The sequence below is a fragment of the Chinchilla lanigera genome, unplaced genomic scaffold (genome assembly GCF_000276665.1).
Source record: "Chinchilla lanigera isolate Chin_1 unplaced genomic scaffold, ChiLan1.0 scaffold00010, whole genome shotgun sequence".
Classification (NCBI taxonomy): domain Eukaryota; kingdom Metazoa; phylum Chordata; class Mammalia; order Rodentia; family Chinchillidae; genus Chinchilla; species Chinchilla lanigera.
In genome coordinates, this window is record NW_004955411.1 from 33,959,527 (window position 1) to 33,975,754 (window position 16,228).

Here is a 16,228-nt window from a genome sequence, read left to right on the forward strand (position 1 = left end):
AAGTAAAAGCTAGCTAATAGGAAGTAGGAGGCAGATCTTTCTCAAATGGGAAGGGGAGCAGGGATAGAGAAGCGAGGGAAAGGGGACGAAAAAAGAAGTGAAGAGGTGTTGGGTACATGTGACAACTCCCCACAAGGAAGGCAAACATTATGTACCCTAAATGTGTACTAATTAAAAAGAGAAAAAGTAATTACCTTCAAAACTAGTTGCTTATCAATTAATAACTTTCATAGACATTGGGAATTTCTCTAGCACTTAGGAAAATCTTACATGTTCTAATTTCCAAGACGACATGTTGCTAAGGATCTGAACATTTACATGCTAAAAACATCAGCCAATCCTAACATCATGTCAGGTTTTTGTACTCAGAACTCAAAGCTGTGGTTAACAACTGTAACCACTGAGACAGCAAAATCTTCAAAAACATGCTGAAGTTTTTGCTTCACTTACTCAATTTCCTGTTGAATCATAATTTTTATATTTAGCAAACTGTGAACCTAGATGAAAGTGCTTTCTAAAATGTTAGGTTGTTCCATGAGACTGAGACAAAGGTTATTATTGTGTGTGTGTGTGTGCACGTGTGTGTGTGTGTGTGTGTGCGCATTTGTGTGTATATGCACTTGTGTGTGTGTTGAAGAGCACTCACACAGTTCTATGCTTCAGTTTCAAGTATAACTCACAGATAGGTGTAGAATGGAGCTGGAGGAGATACAGAGGGGTGAAGAGGTGAAAAGCCCATAGCCAGACACCATGCCACACAGGGATTCCTGGGAGGGAGAGGGGGAAGGAAACGCTTATACCACAGCGTCTGCCCCACCGCTCTTCTGAGACAAAACAAGTCTGAAAAACATGCAGAAGGTTCTGGGAGGGTTAAATAAACTGTTGTGTGACTTCCAGCTCACTCCTGTAATTCAGCTCTTCTGGGATTAACATGTTACTGATTCTGCTTGTCCTGAGAAACAAATTAATATTCATGGCTTCTCACAGCACTGCTGAACTCACGTATTGCTTAGAAGGCAAAATGGTGATCTGTGCCCCCTGGGCGTAATTCTGCTTTTCTAATAAACTGAAGCCATCCTAAGTATGTACTGGTTAAGTTGATCGCTGTTGAACTTCTGGACTTTCACTTGCCTTGGATCAATGTTGATTTTCTTCATCTACATTGGACTTTCAGCAGTTTACCTTGAACTGTGAGCAGCTATTTTTATATTGCTTGAATATTCACATTTACTTTTAAAATTCATACGTATAATTTGTCAGAGTTAAGATAGATATAAAAATGAGTTGCAAGATTAGATGATAGTCTACACTCCTTTATCTGTAGTTCTGAAAGTTAAAATACTCCTCAGACCCACCTAGTGGCAATACTAGATCTGAGCTGCTGCGAAGCCAGCTGCAGTCTTTGTCAGGGTGAGTATCCATGTGTTTTGCTACCAGGTGCTCTGCCTGATGGCCCTATTTGGCATATGCATTATGCAGTGCACAACGTTTCCTTTCTAAAGTCCTTGCATCTGTTTTTTATTTTTATTAGCGCATATCTGCAGCGCATAATGGTTACGCTCATCATGCAAAGTGGTGTGTGGACAGAACGTGTCTTCATTTTGTGTACGTCCCCTCCCCCTCCCTTCTCTGTCTCCCCTCCCCCTGCTTCCCTTTCTTTGTCTCCTTCCCATTTACAAAAAAATTATCTCCCTGTTTCCAATTATCTGTTTTTTATTTTGCTCTTCAAATTATTTATACTTTGGGTTTCTCATACAAGAGAAGCCATGTGATATTTAAGCTTATATATTTCTGATGTCTTACATAACAGTATGGCCTCAAGGTGCATCCATTTTTCCTATATATGACTCAAATGTATCCTTCTTTATGGCAGAGTAGTACTCCATGTGTATAAGTACATGTTCTTTATCTGTTCATCTCTTGATGAACATATAAGCTTCTTCCAAGATTTAGCTGTTATGAATTCTGCTGCTATGAGCATGAGTATGAATGTATCACTGAAATATGCCTGTAACACTTTGGTAAATATACCTAAAAGGAAACTAGCTGGGTTGAACTGAATTTCTATTTTTAGTTTTCTGAGGAATCTCGATACTGATTGCCATAGTGGTTATACTAGTTTACATTCCCACCAATAATGTGGAAGGACTCTTTTTTCCTCCACAGCCTCACCAGCATTTGATTTCCTGATGATGGCCATTCTTTCTGGAGTAAGATGGAATCTCAGTTTTGTTTTAATTTGCATTTCTCTAATGGCCAGCAATTGAACATTTCTTCATGTATTTATTCACCATTTGTCTACTGTATATTGCAGAGGGGTGCATTTCAGAAAAAATTAACTCAAGTCTGTTATTAGGGAGGCTGAGGCAGGTGGATTTTGAGTTCAAGGACAGCTTGGCCACTTTAGTGAGCCTGAGCTACCTAGTGAGACCCTGCTTCCCCCGACCAAAAAAAAAAGACTCAGAGGTTTACCTTACTGATAGTTACTAACATCCACAAAACTCAGGTAAGATAATATATTATCACAGTCATATTTTAATGTTCTGATTTTATATTATCTTACCTGAGTTTAATTTGGGGTAATTTGATTAGAAGGCTGGTAGTTCTAATTAGAATTAGTTGGGTTGGGTACAAAATGAAATTTAATTCTGTAGCTTGTTAATTTTAGTGGTAAATAGGAAATGATTTTGACTGTGCTCTCTTACAATTCCCTTTCCGTGACTCTCCTGCTGTGGATTTATTTTGCAGTCTCAAAAGCCGACTTGCAAGAAAAGGCTACAGAAATAGAAGTAGACGAAGTCTTCTGGAACACAAGGATTGTACCAATTTTGCATGAATTAGAAAAGGGTAAGAAAACAGTTCTTGTTTTAAATCAAAAATATCTATGGTTATTTATATATTCCCTATTGCCCCGATATTTTTAGTACACTTTGACTATCACTTCTGTGCACATGTCCCAAAATAAATGAAGTCGTCTATTTATTTACCCAACAATGTTTATATTAGACATTAAATGTAAACTAACATTTTAGTGAGTAGACTTCTACTTTAAATGCACCAAAGAGCTGACCTCTAAAATTCTTCTATCATACAAATTAATGATCACCCTCTCTACTCAAGGAAACATTTATTCAAGCTCTCTAGAGAGGCTGTTTGTACAGGATTAAAGATTTCAGCCTCTGAAACAGAGCGAGTCTCATGGACGGGCATCCTGTGCTACTGTGCCCCTGTTTTCCCTGATCCAGCAGTGTAGCTGTCCTACACGTTGAGCACATGTGTTGGCGACCCCACTCACAGCCCAGAAAGTGGCCTGTGCCCAGCCCTGGCGATGCAGAGCGAAGGTCCACAGTGCTTGATGGGTCTCTCAAGCCTACGAGAAGCCAGTTAAGGGACGCCTCCACTTTTCCCCCTGGGTAGGAGTTGTTGGATGAATGCTAAAGCCATTCACAAATCACCTGGCAGCCACAGGAATATTTCAGGAGAAGCAGAGTAAACAAGCCCTTCCGAAGTGGAGAGGGAATGCACGAGGCCTCCCCCTACAGGTTCCAGCACTCCCCTCCTCGGCTCCCTGTGGTTGCCAGGCTGTGTTCCTGCCTAGCGTGGAAGGCCTGGATAGCGCCTCTGGTCTTGGTGCTGCTGGTGGCTAGTTGTGCGCTACGTGGAATCATCCACTCTCTGTGCTCAGCAGTGTCTGCCAGGCAAGGGTAGATGAGACCCGATCACCTCCAAAGTCTTCTACAGCTCCATAGCCTAACAGTATGAGCATGATGACGTTTCCCCTCCAGAGTCATTAATTTTTCTCAGCATACAAGGTGCACTCTGGGCCCTGTTTTTGAGAGACCTGTGCACAGACTAGTAAGAATAGCAATGAGACTGGGTCAGGGGTAAAAAGAAAATGCTGCAGTGGGGAGAGATGACCCTGTGGTCTGTTGTATGGAGGTTCTCAGCCGGAAGAACTGAAGAGGATGCCGAGTGCTATGCCCACCACAGAGCCCAGCAGAGGGAACCGAGGACACCAAGGGCTCTGAGGTTCGAAGTGTGGATGTGTCTCCTTCTTAGAAGGCTCGTTCTACACGGAAAGGAGGCGTTGTTCTTCCTGGACAGCTTTGAGAATAGCCAGTGGTGGTGAGGCTGGATTGCTTCACCCATTTGGATCCTTTTTAACTTCTTTGACATAATTTCGGGCTTACAGAAAAGGTGCAAGAGTAGTAAAGAAATCCTATGTACTTTTCACCCGGACTCCTCCAATATTAATATTTAATCACATTTGCTTTATTATGCTTTGCCTTCCCTCTCTGTCCCTTTCTCTTCCTCTGTCCCCTACACACACACACTGTTTTTATCTTCTTAGAACCTCTTGAGAACAAATTTCCAATGTGACACCCCACATTCCTGAGTCCTTTGGTGTGTTTTTAGACACAAGGGCATCTCCTACATTGGTAGAAATTATCATCCAGTACACATACATTTTGCCAGTTGTCCCGGTAATTTTCTTTGTAGAAAAAGAAAATCCTGGGCCACAGTCACTCGTCTCATCTCCTTCGTGAGCTTGACATACTTGAGGAACACAGGCCCTTGACGGTGCAGATCCATGAACTGGGCTCTTCCGATGTCTTCTCACAGGGAGTCAGGGTGGGGCCCTCGGCCTGTATCCGGCATGGGAAGATGCCGTGTGTTTCTCTGTGCCTGTGTCGGGAGATCCACAACGCGGATTCGATCCCTTGCTGGGGATGGGAACGTCTGGCAGTTGGGCCAGGTGACGTCTGCTAGGGTTGTCTTCTGCAAAGTTGTTACTTTCCCTTTTAAACTAAGTATCTTTGGAGGAAAGTTACTGTGTATAACAATTATCCCTAATTGGTAGAGAGGGCTTATTTGATCAGTACTTTAAGATTCGATCTGTGATTTTTGCTTTTTAATTTCTTTTTAAGCTAAAACCACTACTCTTGAGTGAAACCCAGCAAGCTGAAGGGCTTGCAAGGGGAGAGGTGTTAGAATAGGACCTTGGGGCCAACCACAGGCCGGGAGCAGCCCAGGCCTGGACTTGGGGCCGATGAAGAAACAGCCAGTCACAGAAGAATAAAACACCACCACCAGAGTGTTTTATACAATAGAGTTCAGACTTTTCCCTTTATTTAAAGTTGGTCTAAGTCATTTCCCATCAGTTCATTTATTTACGTGCATAACCAGAAGGCACCGAAGGTTCCTTTAGCTATTGAGGTTTAAAATTTTTTCTTAGATGTTATTGTGGAAAAGAGCTAAAAATGGCCTGAGTCATTTCCTCCTGCAGGCGCACACTTCCTCCGCGCGGCTTCTAAGAGCGCATTATGGTATTTGTTTAAGGTTGGTCTCCCACTTTCACGCATTGTGATGGAATCTGTCAAGGATAATATTTTCGGTGTGATACCTTATATCTTGGATTTTTTCTCTCCTCTCAGGTTCTCTTCTGTGTGCTTTTGCTCCTTGTAAGCCTCTCACTATGGCTACCACTTCCCAAAGTGACTTTCCTCAGAATCATAGTTATACAGTAACATGTTTGCTGTTTCCTAACTAAAATCCCCTTTGCATTTTCCTCTTTTCCAGTCATAGTGGATTTGGTGACATTCTGAGCTTTTGTTCTATGAAAGCCTTCTTTTATCAGATGGCAGGCATGATCACAGGAAAAGACTGATGTTGTTTTCATCAGTAGATGTATAGAAAATGGATACATGTGCAGTTATGTTACAGGTTATGTGAACAGTATTCTCACTGCACCATATGCTGTTGATACAAAGACGAGTAAGACAGGCTTCCTACTGACTTAGCAGGACATCTATTTGAGGGCACTGGGTACATGGCACAACACACGCATATAAATGTGAAAAGTTGCCTTATACAAGGTGATGTTTGTCGAGTGTGAAATAATGCAATTTTCAGCAGACACCAAAACACAGACCTGAAGAACCAAAATCACTAGGGAAAGGATGAGAATATTCTAGGCCTGTGGAACTATGCCAAGAGGGTTGAAGGCAGAGATGCAAACAGTGCGCTTCCGTGTGACCAACCAGAACACAGGTCTAGTGGGAGGGCATTTGGAATAAAGGAGACCAAGTGAAAGAGGTGCGAGCTCCATTCTTTAATACACTCATTGAAAGACTGTGTTCTAGATAAGCTAATTAGCTAATTAACAAATAGGTCAGCATGATAGGAGATGAGTCAAAGAGATGGGGAAAAAATCAAGCAGGTGGAAGAGATATAAGAAGATGAAGCCAGGGATGGAGGTGCATGCTTGTAATTCTAGCACTCAGGAGGCTGAGGCAGGAGGATTGCTGTGAGTACAAAGCCAGTCTAAACTGGATAGTGAGTTCAAGGGCAGCCTAAACCTCATAGGGAGACTCTGTAGCAAAAAAAAAAAAAAAAAAAGCAAAACAATAACAACAAAACCAATTGCAAAAACAGAGTTCAGGAATTTGAAAAAGTCTATGAAAATGACTATAGGGTTTTCACTGACACTGTGTATGTTTGACACCTTTGAAAACTTAATTAGTAAATATTGCTTTACTCTCTTTGCTCTGACAGAAGAAAACATTGAAACGATTTGTGCCACTTGCACAGAACTTCATCACGCTTTAGAGGAAGGAAACATGCTTGGGAATAAATTTAAGAGAAGAAGTATTCTCCTGAAGACCCTCTATAAACTAGTTGATGTTGGTTCCGACTGGCTCAGCCTTAAACTTGCAAAAATTATCCTAGCAGTAAGTTTTTCTTTCCTCTTGTCCAGTAGACTGTGGCACATACAAGCTTTGTTAAGTGCTTTATTTGTAAATATTACAAAGAAGATTAGAAATGCAGTGTATGTGTACAGAATCTTGAAAAGATTCAGGTAAAAAACACTGGCATTCAAGGATTTGTCTAAGGAACTCAGGCTGAGTACATGGAAGCTGTTCAGATACACTCTCACACTTGGACTGTGACTAGATTTTAAAGAAAAAAGAAAATCAAGAAAAGGAAGAAATAAGGGACAATGACACATATGTTCAAAACAAGCAACATGACCAGGGTCATTGTTGGACGGTGCAGCCCAGCATCTCTATCCCCTGGTTTCTCCTGGGTGCTTGATTCTGCCTTTTGATTTAGAAAATTACTTTAGTTTGGGTTACAGACACAATGGCCAGGTGCTTTGTGAACCAGGGTGCAAAGAGGAACACGGCTGCGTGTGGCCACAGGAAGGTTTCTCAGCAGGCACAGAAGGTCCCTCTTGTAAAGAGTTAGAAGAAAAGTCTGGCCACCAAATAATCAGTAGAAGTTCTCTCTAACTCTTGTCTAGAACAGAATGATGCCATTGTTTGAGCAGAGTGCTTTGTTGTTACAGCCATAAACAGTTGGAACCAAAAGATAAGCTATGATTATTATAGAATGTTTTAAGAGAGCCACAAAAACAAATGAATGAAGCTTTGTTTCCTGGCTTCATAAAAATAAGAGCTTTATGTTAACGCCCCATAATTCACATAATGTAAAATCATAAAGTACACAGAGAAGGTGAGGGTTGGCGTATTTACTAAGAGTGTCCACTGTGTTTTAGATAATGAAGTCTTTCATAAGGCAGAATATTCTGACGGCATATTCTATGTCATTCGGAGGGGAAGCTACATTCTTACTTAGTTGTCATCCTAACCTGGTCAGTCTTCTTTGAGAAGTTGTGATACGTGACTCAGAGCATGATGTCCTTGGGTTCGTGATTTAGCCATGGGGCTCTGTTGGTGCAGCTGCCCTGGACAGGACCCAGGCTCCCGTACCCAAGGATCACCTTCACTCTTTTCATCCAGATCCTGCACACATTGTTCTTTTTTTTTTTTTTTTGGTTTTTCTCCGGTACCGGGAACCAAACTCACGGCCTTGCACTTGCCAGGCAGGCGCTTTGCTGCTAAGCTAAATCCCCAGTCCCCTGCACGCATTGTTCTACATCAAGCTAAGAAAGAGAAATGCACAAGTTGCAAATCCCGTAATGCTTTGCAGAGAAAATCTGACCTTGGCTATTAATGACGTCACTCAATTATGTACATGGTACAATTTGACTAATTTAGGGCAAAAAAACCTAAGTGATCTTCCAGGCCGTTGAAGAAGTTCTAAACTGGATGTGTGATTAGATAAAGCCCTCTCCGTGGCATGGGGGGCCTTGCTGAATGAAAATGAGACTGTAGGTTAAACTCCAGGGCACACAGCGAGGCAGCTTGTGCCTTCTGCTTAACTAGAGAAACATGAGGTCAGAAGGGGCCCGCCAAGTCCAGCTTCCTGTCTACTGCCGGGCCTGACTTACCGCAGGCAGGAGCCCGTACAGGCAGGGCCTCAGCGATGGTTTCCATGTGCAGTTTTTGAAAAGTCATGTCAGAAGAACTGAAGAATCAGCAAAGACCAAAGATACACAGAACTAAGAAGCTTTTCCTCTCTGCCAGTATGTATCTACAGTTTAATGCTGTAATTCAGATATTTAAATTATTTCTAGTTACACACATCCAGAGAGCAGAATGGTAGTTGTTCTGATTTCTTGCATTCTTTGGTTAAATGGAGATTTGCCAGACATTCACTTTAATTTTAATCTTTTTATCAAAAAATCTTACAAAAACATGTCAATCCTTACTAAGATTGTTTTAAAGAGTTCAAACATATGCACAATATGAATGCAGCTATACTGGGGGGAGGGGAGATCAAGCACCCCATGCCTTAGTACCGGGGACTGAATCCAGGTCCTTTCGCTGAGCTACATCCTCAGCCCTTTTTAAAAATCTGTCGTATTTATTTATTTATAAATTATTTCAGACAGGTTCTTGCAAAGTCACTAAAATAGCTCAGGCTGGGCTCAAACCTGCAGTCCTCCTGACTCAGGCTCCCAGGGTGCTGGAGCACAGGTGTGCTACCATGCCTGGCTGTGATGAGTGACTTTTAAACTTCACTTATTTTTCTTTAATTTGCTAAATTTGCTTTAAGTAGAATAAAGAGCTATTTTCAGTATAAGAAGAAAAAACTGCTCTGTCATGGAAATTTACTTGTTAAGAATTGTTCCTTAACCCTGGCAATACAAGTGAATCAAGACCCTGTCCTCCAGGGCTGGCGGTGGAATAGGGGAGCCAACAGCCGCGGGGCACAGCGAGCCCTGTGGGGAGAAAGAACAGCGGGGCCCGAGGTCATGGGGGGAGTAGGGGGAGTGCTGGTTTTATTCAGCAGTCTACAATTCTTGTATCTAATGTGTTTTATTATCTTTTTCATATTTTTTTTAGACAGGGTCTAGCTGTGTAGTTCAGGCTGCCCTTGAACTCGCTACGTTGCCCAGGCTGGCCTCAAACTTGCGGTGATCCTCCTCCAGCCTTGGCCTCCCAACTGCTGGGATTACAGGCGTGCGCCACCATGCCTGGCTCTTTTCATGTCTTAAAGTTATAATTTTATAGTTATCAATGGAGAAGTGATAGGAATTCGCTTTGAATGTGAACTGACTTGGATTATAGCAGCCCTGGAAGTTGCAGGAGGTCTATATACTCTCAATCCCACCCCACAATCCCCCCCATTATTGTCATTATTTTGATAAAACCCTTAACAGTTTTTTTTTCTTTGCCATTTTTTACTAAATGTGAGACTTGGTGGGGGGCCTGAATTGTAGTCAGTGAGTTTTGTTAAATGTAGGACACAGGCCACATAACACACATAGGAAGACGACCTCAGGGACTCGCTCTCTAAGTGAGAGATAGTCACGTGAGTCAAAGGATTCCCAAATCTTAAGAACAAGACACACTGCATTCCTATGAATTCCAGCCCCCTCCCCGCACCACCTGTCCATCCTGGGGACAGCACCTGAGCCTTCACACTAAGCTACACCCCAGCTTTTTCTTCTCTGTGAGAGAAGGTCTCCCTAAGTGGCTGAATTCCAGGCTGGCCTGAAATGTGTGCCCCTCCTTATTCCCAGCATTGGGATTTCAGGCCTGTGCGATCAGAATTGACATTTGCTCAGCAGCCCCCCCTCGACGTGCTGGGGATTGAACCCAGGGGCTTAAGAAGGCCAAGCAAGCGGGGTACCACCTCCTCAGCCCTAATCTTTTCGTGCCTGAGAGCAGAAGAATTCTCCCCTCTGCCCTGTGTTAGTTTCTGAGGCTTCAAAGAAAACTGGTGTTTCTAACTTTTGTGGACCCCTCTCCTGGGGAGCTTGTTAAAATGCGGGTTCTGACACAGTGTGGCCGCTGGGCCTGAGACTGCATTGTCGCACACCTGGCTACAGGGGTGGGCTGGGGCTCCCCGGGCGCCCTGCCCCCCTGCCCTCCTGCCCGGGCTGACCCACTCGGAGCCTGGCACAGGAATGCTCAGAAAGCACTTGTGGATCAGACGCAGAGCAAAGTCTTAACAAATATGTCTAACAAATTCCATTCCATTACAAAAAACTACAGACACTCACTAATGAGCAGTATTAAAGATGGTTTTAACACTGAAATAATGACCCATATGTTATCCTTTCACACAGAAATATTTATTTGTCCTGATGACTCATGCCAGTAAACCTATTTTTTACACCGTGGCAAGGAGGGCACTAGTTGTTCCCATCTAACTGGAAGTTACAGATATTTTGTTTCTAGACATAGTGTTTAGTTACAATTTTTGTGACTGCTTCATATGAATAGTACTACTGTTCAGGGTTTATCAAATCAGTTTCTAATATTAGACATTAAATATTTTGTATTACTTTTGATAGAGTGGTAAATACGTAGCTACTTTAGGCCATTTGATTCAGTCAGACATCCTATACTATGCTTTTCTTAAAAAGAAAGTATACTTTCTTATTGCCCTGTTTCATTTACTTAGATGTTTTTGTACGATTTAGAAGGTAATTTTCAGTTTTAAGCATTAATGATTATCTTAAAACATCCCAGAAATAAATATACATGTATGATCTAATCAGACAGCATTAATTTTTAATACTTTTACACAAAATGAAAGGACACACTTTTTAATTTTCTTTTACCTCCACTATAGATTTGCTTTGAAATTATTTTACTCTAAAGTTGTGTATCTTATCTTTATGTTTGTGTTAGTACCCTCTTTGATTAAATATATTAACATTGTCTTACCACCTTTGTTCCTCATACCCCTTTACAAATAACTAATAACTCACATGTAAATATAAAACATTACAAAGTAAGAAGTAAATGTTCCTATTAAAATGTCCTTACTCTGAAGATCAGTTATTTATATTGTATTTGCTATGCTTGAGAGAGCTATCATAGTAAGTATCCAGCCTGAACTTTTCAAAGCTGGTTTCTGTGGAACTAATTGTGTTTACAAATACTCTTGCTGCATTTTTAATATAGATGTTTGTGTTTTTAAAAACATGGCATATCTTTATTTCCCTCTGCATTAGAAATGGAAGTGTTTTCTTTCTCTGCAGCTCAAAGTGAGTAGAAAGAATCTTCTGAACGTCTGCAAACTTATATTTAAAATTAGCAGGAGTGAGAAGAACGATAATCTGATTCAAAATGAAAACATTCTGGGTGAGTGTCATTCGGTGCACCGCTGAGCAAATGCTGTACTTGAGCACAAAGGAAATGTTTGGAGAGAAAATTTAAAATTAATAATGGCAGGAATAGTTTTTTTCTACTTAAAGCAGAAGTTATGGGATGTGACTGAAATATGATGAATGTTTAAATTTTTAAACATGGATACAGAAAAAGGCAGGTTGCCGTGAACCCCCCTCAGAACACTGCCCCTCACTTCACAAACTGATGCTGTTGTTCTTGCTACTTTGTGAAGCAGGTCTGCATCCTCTTTCACGCACATCTGTAGTTGCTCTGTCGTAGCTGTCTCCATGTTTTGAATTCATTCAAAATGTTTAGCTTTCGTGGTCATTTTGACTTCAGAGACATACAAGAGTTCCAGAGCTGGTGAATAAGGTGGGTAAAGACATACTGTAAGGTTTTACAAACCTACTTTTCATTTGTAGGGCATGCAGCAGCAGCATTCACCATATTTTTTTTATCACACTATATAAAGACACTTATGAGAGGACTTCTAAAACTGCTTCAGAAAGTGACAAGAATGTTGGGATAGGTGTGTGTGGAGCAAGGGAAGCTTGAGAGGGATTAATGGCAATGTGTTGAACTGCAATAAATTTTTAAAATTTAAACACTCACCATATATTTTGATTACCCCGTGTATGTGCTACTTATTTTTTTCATATGCTTCTCTGTGTTTTCTCATTGTATTTAATGCCTCATTTGGACCCTGGCATTTTGTTTTCTTAATATCTGATAGGGATTTTGTTTTCTTAATATTATATTAATAATATATGGCTTTACAATGTGCTATTTAAAAAATAATTTCCTAGTCATGATTCACTATTAGAGAAAAACACATCTAATAGCTTATGATGTAATTTAAAATGTTGGTCTTTTGATATAGTAGGAATGACAAAAAATTGAAAGACATCTGTATTGTTACAGAAATCTGACATCAAAATATCAACTATATAGGTAGAGAAGTTTTATTACATTCAAATCACCTAGCTATCCATGCCTAATTCTTGACATATTTCTAAATATTGGGTTTTTTTTTTTTTTTGAGATAAGGTTCTCACTATTTGGTTCAGGCTGGTCTTGGACTCACTTGTTAGCCTAGGTTGTCCCCACTTGCAGTCTTTCTCCTGCCTCAGCCTCCCAAGTGCTGGGGTTATAGATGTACACCACCACACACAGCTCTAAATAATTAAGATGCTTAGTTACCTAAATGAAAGTGTTTTATCAATTTATATTACTGATATGGGGAAAACACTCTCAGTCCTCTATGGTAACATAAGGTAAATGATCTAAATTATCTCAGCACCTTTTTTTTTTTTTTTAACACAGGCAGACAGGAACAAAACCAGTACTGAAAGAAATGTCTGACACTAAATCAGCAAATGGAGAATTGTAGACCAAAAATAAAGAATCTGGCAAAAGATCACATTAACATTAATAAACTTAAATATGAGTTTTATATTATTACCCTTTTAGAGTTGCCTGGCTCACTTCTAAAACTAGCAGTTGGATAAATGTTCTTAAATTATCTTGCAAAAGGTTGGATATTATAACCAAATTGGCCCTTTTATGTGGTGATTGACATTTTTTTAAACTCCCAATTTGACTTATATTCCATTAATACAGCAACAATAGAAATATATTCTTAAAGTTTTGTTAAGACTTAACTATTAAATTGCTTTAATTATTATTATTCCATAGTAACTTGCACTTTTTGTAACTAAAAATGAAGGCTGGTAAATATGAGCACCAGCAGGGAATGGCATTTAGTTAAAAGAATACTTTCTTACTTATGTATTAATAATCCCCACCCTTTTGCTGTGGTTGCTGCTGCAGAGATTTGTCATAGCCAAACATAGGCTTTGCTTATTTGAGTAACTCATAACAAGCCTTTAAATGTAGTTTTGTACAAACGTATTTTATATAGTATACTTCATGTTCATATACAAGTGCTTTAGCATATTCCTCTCCAGCTGTTCTACTAGACATTTGTAATAATTCATCTTTTTTTGGGCAGAATCACTGTTGGAGGTCCTGCGAAGTGAAGACCTGCAGACTAACATGGAAGCTTTTTTGTACTGTGTGGGGACTATCAAATTCCTATCTGGAAATCCAAGGTTTCTTAATGAAATGATCAGCAAAGGTGCTCTGGAAATATTGGCACATTTAATAAGGCAAATGAATGAAAACATCAAGAAATATGGTACCTGTTTGCCTAATTCAGGCCACTTGTTAGTCCAGGTAGGTATTTTACATGAAATAGCAGATGTACAAAATTAATTTTCATGTTACTGAATAGCAGTTGTGATTTAAGAGACTAGCAGAGGAGAGTCAGGCGTGACGGCTCTCACGTTCTTTTGTAGATAAGATTTTACTGTTTATAGCATTTGTCTATCAAATAAGGCATCTTTGATTGTAATCATTTGTGTGACTTGAAATATGCTTGTCAGCTAATGAGAATTCATTGAGCACTCAGCGTGCTGTAAGCCTTTGGGAAAGCCCGTTAAAAATTAGATTTAGGCATTGACCTCAAGAGTCTTAAAATATTTATGGTAATTATTAATTTAGGACTTTGGACTTTCCCCATTTTGAAGACAAATGTGAAAAATCTCTTTCGATCATGAATGTTGCAAAATCCTGTAGATGTGCTATATTTAGGCCAGGAGGACTTAAGAAATACTATTTTCATATTGCCAGTGGTTCAGATTTTTTCCTCAATGAAAACAGTTATTTCTGATTATATAATGATTATAATTGCTGCTAAAATATAGGCAAGTGTAAGGAAGAATATAAAATCATCTGAAATATTTTTACCCTGAGATGTAATAACATATCTTTGACATTTTGGGAAATACATGTAACACACATTTAAGCTTTCAATAACTCTCTCTTGTGGAACCTGTTATTTTTAAAAGCTATTTATGACCACTTCCCCCTTTCCTTTTCTCCTGGTCCGAAGTTAGCTAACACGGATGTTCTCAATACCTTCTAGTACAGACATAGGTATTTCTCTTTTCTCATCTAACAATATGTGGTAAAAATATCTTGTGTCAACTTTATAAACTTATTTTATTCTTTTTAATGACTGCACAATATTATCCCATATTGAGATTTTTATGCCAGTTAAGATTTCTGTGCAACAGCTTGTGGATTTCTTGTCTAGTTGAAAAAGGTCCTTCCAACCCATTTTATATAGGTGATATTTTATAAAATCAGTTGGTATAAAGGAGCATTGAGTGTTATTGTGGCCAGAAGCATGTCTGATCAGGAAATGGGGCCGCTGCTATGCCCCTAAATTCAGAGCCTTGCGCCCCTCTGCCCTCTCTTTTCCTGGGCCTCAGCATCCTCTGATGCAAACTGGGTCAGAGCTCTTCCTCTTCCCTCTAGGAGGCGCTGTAGAGCTTCCGCCTCCCTGCTCACCACCTTCTAAAGACAGACATTCATTGTCTCCAAAGCCTGCCTTTGAACCCGCCTTGGATCTGGCATGGGTGGGGTCTCTGCTTGGGCTTCAGTCCGCACCCCACACCCTTGTCCAGCAGGAAGAGTGGGGCCTGTTGTTTCTACCACCTGAGAACACGCTCCTTCTGTTGCTGCCAAATGCCGCTTGTGTCAGCTATATCACTCTGTGTGTGTGTGTGTGTGTGTGTGTGTGTGTGTGTGTGTGTGTTTACAGATTTGCGGAGAAAGGGAGCATTGTTTTAGGTCTGTCATTCACAGAGTCTCCTGGACTGGACATTCCCTCATACTTAATTCAAAATAAAGCTGTTTGTGTCATATGTGTGATAACGTATATGCACATAACTTCACAGGAGAGCAGGTGGAAACCTCCGCCCTGTGAGTGTGTGACACTGCCTGGCTTCTCACCCGCGTTCAGGTCGTAGTCAGCCAGACAGGCCTGGGCTAGAGCAGAACTGTTTGTCTATAGTTCCTTTCAGAATCTGGTAACTCCAGCGGATGAGGCATTTTCAAAGTAACTGTTCAGCTGAAGAATAAAGTATTTGAGGTTGTAATAATAATAAAATAATGTCTGTAGGGGCTGGGGATTCAGCTCAGTGATGCAGCGCCTGCCTGGCAAGCGTGAGGTCCTGAGTTCGATTCCTGCTACCAAAATAATAATAATGATGTCTGTAAGCCAAGAGAGTGAAAACATGACCAGGGCAAAAAAAGGTAAAAGTAGGCAACACCAGCCAGCCTTTACAACTTGCAAGCCAGAGGACCTCCATGGCTTTAGCACTTTGGGGGGAATTCATGTTGCCCAACTGCACATTTTAGCATCCGACACAGAGCCAGAGGCCTCCTGTTTCCCCGCAGCTGCCCCAGGAGCCCAGCAAATGAACGGAAAGCATCAGTGGCAGCGGGTCCTGAGTGTTGTATAGGATTTGGGAAAGTGGAGCAAAAGGAAACGGATGCTGAATACTCAGGTTGGAAATAAATGAGGTGTGCTTAGAAGCTGCTGAAGAGGTCAAGGTGTCCAGAGCAGAGGGCTTCCCTGGGGGAGTCGTGGGAGGCAAGATTCAGAGGATACAGTCCGGGGTCTCCAAGGCCAGGCTGTGGGAAGCAGCCTGGGGCAGCAGGCTTGGAGGGAAGTCAGAGTGGTAGAGAGAAAACGTGTACCAGGTGATATTAAACTGGTAAACGCCACAGAGCTAGGAAGTGACAGGAAGAGGACATATCCATGGCCCTTGACAAGTGCAGCCGCAACA

The 16,228-nt window shown here is 40.9% G+C and overlaps 1 protein-coding gene across 2 annotated transcripts in view; it reads left to right on the forward strand.

The window, feature by feature from the left end:
* Positions 1 to 16,228, forward strand: part of Armc2 (armadillo repeat containing 2) — a 99,917-nt gene that overhangs the window by 38,068 nt on the left and 45,621 nt on the right. For both annotated transcript variants that reach the window (XM_005377849.2, XM_005377850.2), the window contains exons 7-10: positions 2,749 to 2,847; positions 6,556 to 6,731; positions 11,402 to 11,504; positions 13,543 to 13,766. In XM_005377849.2, coding sequence (XP_005377906.1) covers positions 2,749 to 2,847; positions 6,556 to 6,731; positions 11,402 to 11,504; positions 13,543 to 13,766 — 602 coding nt within the window. The remainder of the gene's footprint in view (positions 1 to 2,748; positions 2,848 to 6,555; positions 6,732 to 11,401; positions 11,505 to 13,542; positions 13,767 to 16,228) is intronic.